At 33.8% G+C, this 8135-nt stretch overlaps 1 protein-coding gene across 2 annotated transcripts in view; it reads right to left on the minus strand.

Annotated features, from left to right (window-relative positions):
* The window catches only part of LOC148944130 (uncharacterized), a 58105-nt gene extending 57274 nt beyond the window's left edge, over positions 1-831 (minus strand). For both annotated transcript variants that reach the window (XM_089100431.1, XM_089100430.1), the window contains exon 1: positions 636-831. In XM_089100431.1, the coding sequence (XP_088956557.1) occupies positions 636-807 (172 nt within the window). In that variant the 5' untranslated portion in view covers positions 808-831. The remainder of the gene's footprint in view (positions 1-635) is intronic.
* Between the last annotated feature and the right edge of the window lie 7304 nt (positions 832-8135).

Here is an 8135-nt window from a genome sequence, read left to right on the forward strand (position 1 = left end):
AAAAGATGCATTCAAAGTTGAAAGAAAAAGCTTACCAATGATTAGGTCCATTTTACCCTGTTATAGGGTTTTTGTGTGTATATTTTATGTGTTTTTTATTTCATTAGTATAATTTACTCTGATAGTTATATTGTAAAGAGCATTAAAAAATTTATCAATTCAAGTAGGGGTATTATCCTCAGGGTCACAAATTTTATTGAAATTAACATATGCTAAAACTCAAGACAGTGAGAAACTATTACTGTAAAAAAAAAAAAAAAAAAAGAAGGTTCTGACCAGACATACATGCCACCAAAATGGCATAGAATAGTCAAAAAGTATGCTGAAGGCCACTATTTTTCAATTTTTCCTTGATTAAGGTCCCCTTAAGCTTGGTTTAAGCCCCCTTGCCCTTGTATGTCAGAAATTAAAATGTTGTGGCCAAGAAATACCCTTTTTTGCACTTTGGCTACCCCCTTAAAAATCTTCAGGTACTACCTCTCTTATATGACAGGTCCGACCCTTAAGCAAGGAGTCAAAAGATATTTTCTTGAGGGGCCACCAAAAACAAACTTTTAGGTAACTATTTTGTTTTCTGGGGTGACTTCCTTTGAACCCCTCTTGAAGTCTAATACCAAACGAACAAAAGATCTTACCTGCCACAAGGTATCCAACTTTTGGGACCTGGAGAAATATATTTGAACAACTAGAAAAAAAGCTAGTCAATTGCAAGAGACGGTTCTTTGCTTCATTATTGATTCCATAAAAAGTAAGTAGACGCTCCAAATGATTGAGTTTGGGTATATAAGTTATATATATATCTTCCATCTTAATAAACAGCAACTAGAAAACAAAATTACAAGTTTAAGAACTCATTTACAAAGCAGAATACCAAGGGAAACTGTGCATACATATTCATTCCTTTCTCACTATATGATTCTCTTTGGTGACTAGTTTTTCAAAATTGTATTTTTACTTTTTCATGAAACATTATTTTCTATAATTGTGTTAACTGGTTTATACCATGGACTTAACAAAATTCGTCAGTTTTGAATCGGATGCTCATTTGTCATATTAGAAGAAGGCAACCCAAGCAGTTGTGATCAATTGGCTAAACACTGCGTCTGTACAGTGTCTAATTTTGTTGGCATAGCAAGATTTGGAAAAATATTTTTTTTGTTTTCAATAGCAGAAAGACACAAAAACACAAGGTATATTTTATTTCCCTGAAAACTATCCTACTAATCAGTTATTGTATTAACACGCAGAAGGTTAAAATAAACTTTTTGCAAGACAATTTCGAATCCATGAATTTAATTTAAACACTTTTTTTTGGGTTAAGCAACTTAATGATCTAACAAGATTAAAGCAACAATTACATGAGGCAAACACACAATCATATTGGCAAACGCATGTTTCTATTGATGATATGTCAAACAGGTAAGTCTGAGAAGTAGTCCATGGCCTTTAAAAAAATATGTCCATTTTAAATAGCACGTTAAGTTTCAGTTTTTTTTTTTTTTAAAGGGAAAGGGAATGTTAGTACAACCTCCCTTGAGTTACATCCACACAATGCTTGTAAATTTTAGACAGAACCCAAAAATAATTTATTACTAAAATTGTATTACAGCCAAGTGGTGGATTTCTACAAATCATTTTTCATTTGTTCTGTGTTTATGATATGAGAGAATATTGTGTCTTCAAGGAAAGTTTTTAAATATATTATATACAAATATCCATAAATATGTAAAAGACATCATACTGATGAGGCTGCTGCTCTTTTGTACCCTCTTCCAATCACTATATGCAAAAGGATGACAATTCCCTACTGAATTCAATTATTTATGGCTCAAATTCTCAGTGGTTTATTTCGAAACAGTATTCTAAGCAAAAGGGTGAACAGTTTCCAATCAACTTTTTAGTGGGAGCATGGAGTAAGGACACTCCCCCTACTCCAAAATTAAATGTGATTGGTGGTTGTAACTTTTAAGATTGTAACTCTCTAATTATAAGCTTTTTGTTTAATATTTCATTTTTCTGGTTTTAATACTTGTTTATGCTATATTTTTTTTTACACAATAAATGCCTCAACTCATATAGGAACTAACAACTTTCAACTTGTAGAGCAACCTTCTGAATCATTACTACTTAAAATATTTTAAAAGTATGCCCATTTGTTTGTGATATTTTAAAATCTGCTAGCATCAGACATGGGATAAAGCAATATTTAGTAGTCAAACTTTATTAGCACACCAGAATACTCTTCAATCTTAAGATTATTATTCCTATAGCATCAACATCAGTTTCTGCATGTTATATTGAACAAAACATTGTCACTACAAGTCTCAGCATTTTTTTTTTTTTTGTTTTTGCTGAAGAATTCTTTTGAATAAAGTTCCAAGTAAATACATTTGTTTACACTTAGTGAATAACAATATACTGATATTCAAGATAACACACATATTTTCATTGCAATTCCATAAACTGCCTACTGCTAATGCCATCTTTTAAGACATATCAAATACCCATTTAAAGTCTCCACAGATATTCTCTCAAAGGGCAGTTGTATTGCAGATGAAAACAGACAAGAAACTATCATTTCTAATGAACCTGAAAGTAGGTTTTTAGCAATATTATGATTGAAAAAATGAATTACACACGTTTTTCAAAGACAATTAAAGGCCATATTAAACAAAAATCAGCTGAAGTAAAAACTATAGTAATTCAAACAGAAAACAACCAGAAATTACTATTAAAGAATAAATGAAACCAAAAGCAAACAGAAATTGCCCACAAATTTTACAAATCAAGCTTAAAACAAACAAAATCACTACAAAAAAGGGTTTGGCTTACCCCTTCCTTAACGGTATAAGTCTAAAGCAGGGCTTTCTTCTGTTTAGTTACATTTTTGTATGCATCTTCTTAGTCCACAAATAAGACTAGTATAATTTTGCCTTGTTCCAAGGCTGCCCGGATGACTTCTTCAAGACACATGAATTCATCAAGTGTTGACATTCCCTTTCTAAAGCCCAACTGTGATTGTGGGAAGAGATTATTTTTTTCTGCAAACCATTCCAGTCTCACTTGGAACATCTTTTCCATCATTTTCCCAATAACTGGAAGCAGAGGTATAGTTCTGTAAGAAGAGGGTTTTTCTTGAGGTTTACCTTTTTCCCCAATTGGCTTAATGGTAGCTTGTTTCCAAACCCTTGGGAAATCTGCTTTCTGCCATAGTTCATTATACAGCAAAAGCGAATTTTGGTGGAACCTTTCCCCTGCTTTTTTAAACCAAGTATATCCTATTTTATCTGCTCCTGGTGCTGATTTTGTATTTACTGTATCAAGGGTCATCTTTAGTTTATTCATTGAGAAAGGGCTAATCAATGTCTCTTTGTGCTGTGTTTTGCCGTAGAATTTGCAGACTAGTGGATGGCCAATTGGTGTCTGGACTTTGTGTTTTTGGTACAAGTCAGCAAAGACTTCTGCCTTTTGCTCATCATCTTGAATTGAGGAGCCATCTATTTCAAATGTTGGTATTTTTTCCAGCTGATCCTTTTTGCCAACCATTCTATTAATAAAATTATGCACTTGGGCTATGGGGGTATTTGCGTCTAATTTTTCAAAAAAGGTGAAACTTGTTTGTCTTTTTGCCATTTTTATAACTTTGTGAGATTTCACTCCAGTTCTTTTCATCTCTATAAAATCTTCCAGAGCCCTAGTTCTACTAAAATAGTTTTTTGCTTTTTTCCCCCTTGCTGCAACTTCTGTTGAACTATTACAGCATATCTTTGGTTTTCTAAAATAAGATCTCAAAGGTGGTTGGGACAACTTTCTGGGTATTGCTTTCTCTGCTGCAACTAAGATTTTATCAGTCAAGGCTTGGGTCCTACCATATGGACTAGGTAGCCTCTCTAATTCTGAGTAGTCTTCTTCTTCCAGAAATGCTTTGAATATTTTCCAGACTGCTCTGCAATGTTGTAATTTGAATGTAACTGGGGTTGGAGTACATGAAACATCTCCAATAGAAGTGAGAATGGCGCAGTGGTCTGTTTGTAACTCTGGAATCAGCTTATTGTTTGCATTGTCAAAAACTCAGGTGGGGCTATTTGAAGGTCTACTGTTCCAAATTATTTTTCTTTAGGGTTTTATGTGTTTTCAGACCATATGGGGTAATAACCATCAAATTTAACTCTAGAATTGCTTTCTCTAGCTTTTTCTAACACGTTTTCCCTGCCAGGTTTGATTGTTTAGTATCTTCCCATAAATAGCTGTGAGCATTAAAATCTCCCAAAACTATGGTTTTATGGTCCTGGATTACTTCTTTTATCACTTCAAATATATTATTTCTTCTTCAACTACAATGAATAAAATTATTTTCTCCGAATCTGATTGGAGGTGTTAAGGCAAATGCTGAGTGTGGAGGGAGGGGGCTGTTTGCTCTAAAGTCACTTTGACTCTTAAAAAGGGCACTATAACTTCCAATTTCAAATCAAATAAGCCCCATATGATGTTTATATAACAGTCCATTCAATAGAAACCTTATATACCCAAATAAAATAACTTACAACCCTATCCCCAGGGTGCTGGGGGGTTGTGTCATCCCTTGTGACATTATTATATGTTCTTAGGATTATTTTGAAAAAAATCTCATAATGTCAATCAGATGCATTTGGCAAAAGGAGGGGTTGTAGAAGAGGGGGAGGTTAAATGCCAACCATCAATTTTGATGCTTGAAAAGGAACTAGAACTTTAAATTCTCAACCAAATGAGCTTCTTCTAAAGTTAAACAACCTTCCCTTCCATAAAAATCTTAAATACCCCCTGGGCATAACTTGCAACTGTTGCCTCTAATCTCTGGGATTTGTTTCAATTCTAAAAGCTTTGTTATATTATATTAATGAAAAAAAATCCACACACTAAGTTTTTCAAATAAAAGTAAAGAACTCCATTAAACCAAAAATGAGCAAAAATAAAATCAAATAATCTACCAAGTGTGAAACTACCACAAATCAGCATTGATAAATAAATGAAACCCAAAATGAACAGAAATTACAATAAATAACCTAGTCAAACTCGAAAAACAAGCAAAAATTAACATGAGTAAAGCTCAAAACCTCTATGCATTCCCCATGCCAGAACATAATTTATACTTTACTGAAAAAATATAAATGTTTTTACTTTTATAACTTCAATAAATCAAATAATATTAACATTTTGATTACTATTACTAAATAATATTAACATACCAATGCACATTCATTTGTATTTTTTTCAGTAAAGTGCAAATTATGTTCTGGCCTTGGGAGGACATAGGGGTTTTGAGCCCTACTTATGTTAATTTCAGCTCGTTTTGAGTTTGACTGGGTTATTTATTGTAATTTCTGTTTGTTTTGGGTTTCATTTATATATTGATGCTGATTTGTGGTAGTTTCATGCTTGGTAGATTATTTAATGGAGTTCTAATGGAGTTTAATGGAGTTCTTTACTTTTCTTTGAAAAACTTATTTTGTGGAAAAGTTTTTAAATTTATTTCTGTTTGTTTTATATTAACATAGTCTCTTCAGGAAAAAGAAAATAATTCTTTAAATCTTTTCGTTTTTTTTAAGACTTTATAGTTTGGCCTGCTATTTGTATGCTAGAGAAAAATTTTCAGCAATTTTTAACAACATACATCCCTTTTAAAAATCTGGACACAAATAGTAGTGTTTAATTTGGTTTCATACCTCCTCTAGTTGACTTGAAATAGAAAACTTGAAACCATTTGCAAAAAAAATCTGTTTACCTTCTTTGATAGCCTGGATACACTTACCCTATTTTGATTTGGTTAAATTTTAAGCAAAGAAGTAGCCCCAAAAGTTTGAACATAATACTGAGGGTACATATACTGAGGGTAGTTCTTGTGATACTGCTGATATGCCTTATTGTGAATTAGCATTAACACAGTGCATTTTGTTTTAATCCTAATGCAACATTTTGTTTTTAAACTTAATGGGAAAATGGAAGGGTGGGGGTGGGAGGGGGACTAGTTGCCCTTCAATCACTTTTGACTATTAAAAGGACATTAGCCCTTTCTATTTTCAATTGAATGAGCCCTTTTCAAAGTTCCTAAGACAACTCCTTTGATATGAAGTGCCCTGGTCTAAACAAAAAGGAGAAGAATAATAAGACATTACACCCACATCAATCTACCCTATAAAAATGTCAAGCCTTCCAATCATTTCTGACTATTAAAAAGAACACTAACCCTTTCAGTTTCCAATCAAATGAGCCCTTTTTGAGTTTCTACAACAACACTTTCTACAAACACCTTATATTCTCCCAGGCCATAAATTAGAACCCATTGCCCTGAAGGCTGTGAGGGGGTTGATATTTCCAGAACTTTAAACTATGTTAAACAAAATGGCTATCTCCAAATTTTGATTGGATGTGTTTGGGGAAATGGTGAGCATGAGAGGGGAATTAGTTGCTCTCCAATCACTTTCAACTATTAAAAAGGCACTAGCTCTTTCAATTTCCAATCAAATGAGCCCTTTTGAAGTTTCTATGACAACGCTTTCAATAAAAACCTTAAATGCCCCCAGGGCAAAACTTACAACCCTTGCCCTACAAGGGGGGGGGGTCATCCTCAAAGACCTAATTTCCAGAACTTTTAACTATGTTGAAGAAAATTGCTATTTCAAAATTTTAATTGGATGTGTTTGGGGAAATGTTGGGTGTGATAGGGGGGTTAGTTACCCTCCAATCACTTCCAACTTTTAAAAAGGTCACTAGCCCTTTAACTTTTCAATCGAATTAGCCGTTTTTGAAGTTTCTACGACAATGCTTTCAGTAAAAACCTTATATGCCCCAGGGTATTTATTACAACCCTTGATCTTAGGGATGGACGGGGGTTTTTATCCTCAAACACATAATTTCCGGACAGTTCAACTACGTTGAACAAAATGGCTATCTCAAAATTTTGATTGGATGTGTTTGGGAAAATGGTGGGTGTGAGAGAGGGGTTACTTGCCATCCAATCACTTTCAAAGACATAATTTCCGGACCTTTCATCTACATTGAACAAAATGGCCATCTTAAAATTTTGATTGGATGTGTTTGGGAAAATGGTGGGCATGAGAGAGGGGTTACTTGCCGTTCAATCACTTTTGACTATCAAAATGGGCAAAAGCCATTTCAATTTCCAATTGAATGATCCCTTTTTGAAGTTTCTACAACAACACTTTCAAAAAAAAACTTATATGTCCCCAGAACTCAACTTACATCCCTTGCTCTCAGGGGTGTGGGGGAGTGTCATCCTCAAGCATAATTTCCAGACTTTTTAACTATGTTGAACAAAATGACTATCTCAAAATTTTGATTGGATGTGTTTGAGGAAATAGAGGGTGTGATAGGGGTGTTAGTCATCCTCCAATCACTTTTGACTATTAAAAGGGCACAAGCCCTTCTAGTTTCCAATAGAATGTGCCCTTTTTGAAGTTTCTACAACATCACTATCTATAAAACTCTATATGCTCCCAGGACATAACTTACAACCCTTGCCCCGAGGGCTCTGACGGGGTTATCATCCTCACAGACCTAATTTCTAAAACTTTTAACTACATTGAACAAAATGGCTATCTAAAAAATTTGATTGGATGTGTTTGGGGAAAAGGTTGGCATGAGAGAGGGATTAGTTGCCCTCAAATCACAACAATGATCAAATGAGCCCTTTTTCAAGTTTCTACAACATTTCAATAAAAAACATATATGCCCTGAGGGCATAACTTACAACACTTACCCTCAGGGCTGTGTGGGAAGTGTCGTCCTTTTAGATATAATTTCCAACCTTTCAACTACTTTGAACAAAATGGCTACCTCGAAATATTGATCGAATATGTCTTGATAAATGGTGGTCGTGGAAGGGCTGTTAGTTGCCTTCCAAACACTTTCGACCATTAAAAAGGGCCCTTGCAATTTCAGTTTCCTATTAAGTGCGCCTATTTTGAAGTTTCTACAATAATGCAATTCTTTTAAATGTTTTCACTTTTATATCTTAGAAATAAAAAATTAATTAAGATTTTAAGGAATAAATATCAGCATATGTATATTAAACTGACAATGTATATTCATTTGAATTTTATGCACTATTACTGCTACTAGGCCTACTGTTCCTACTA

Source organism: Artemia sp. Qi Xiang Cuo, chromosome 14, assembly GCF_049724085.1.
Source record: "Artemia sp. Qi Xiang Cuo chromosome 14, ASM4972408v1, whole genome shotgun sequence".
NCBI classification, from domain to species: Eukaryota; Metazoa; Arthropoda; class Branchiopoda; order Anostraca; family Artemiidae; genus Artemia; species Artemia sp. Qi Xiang Cuo.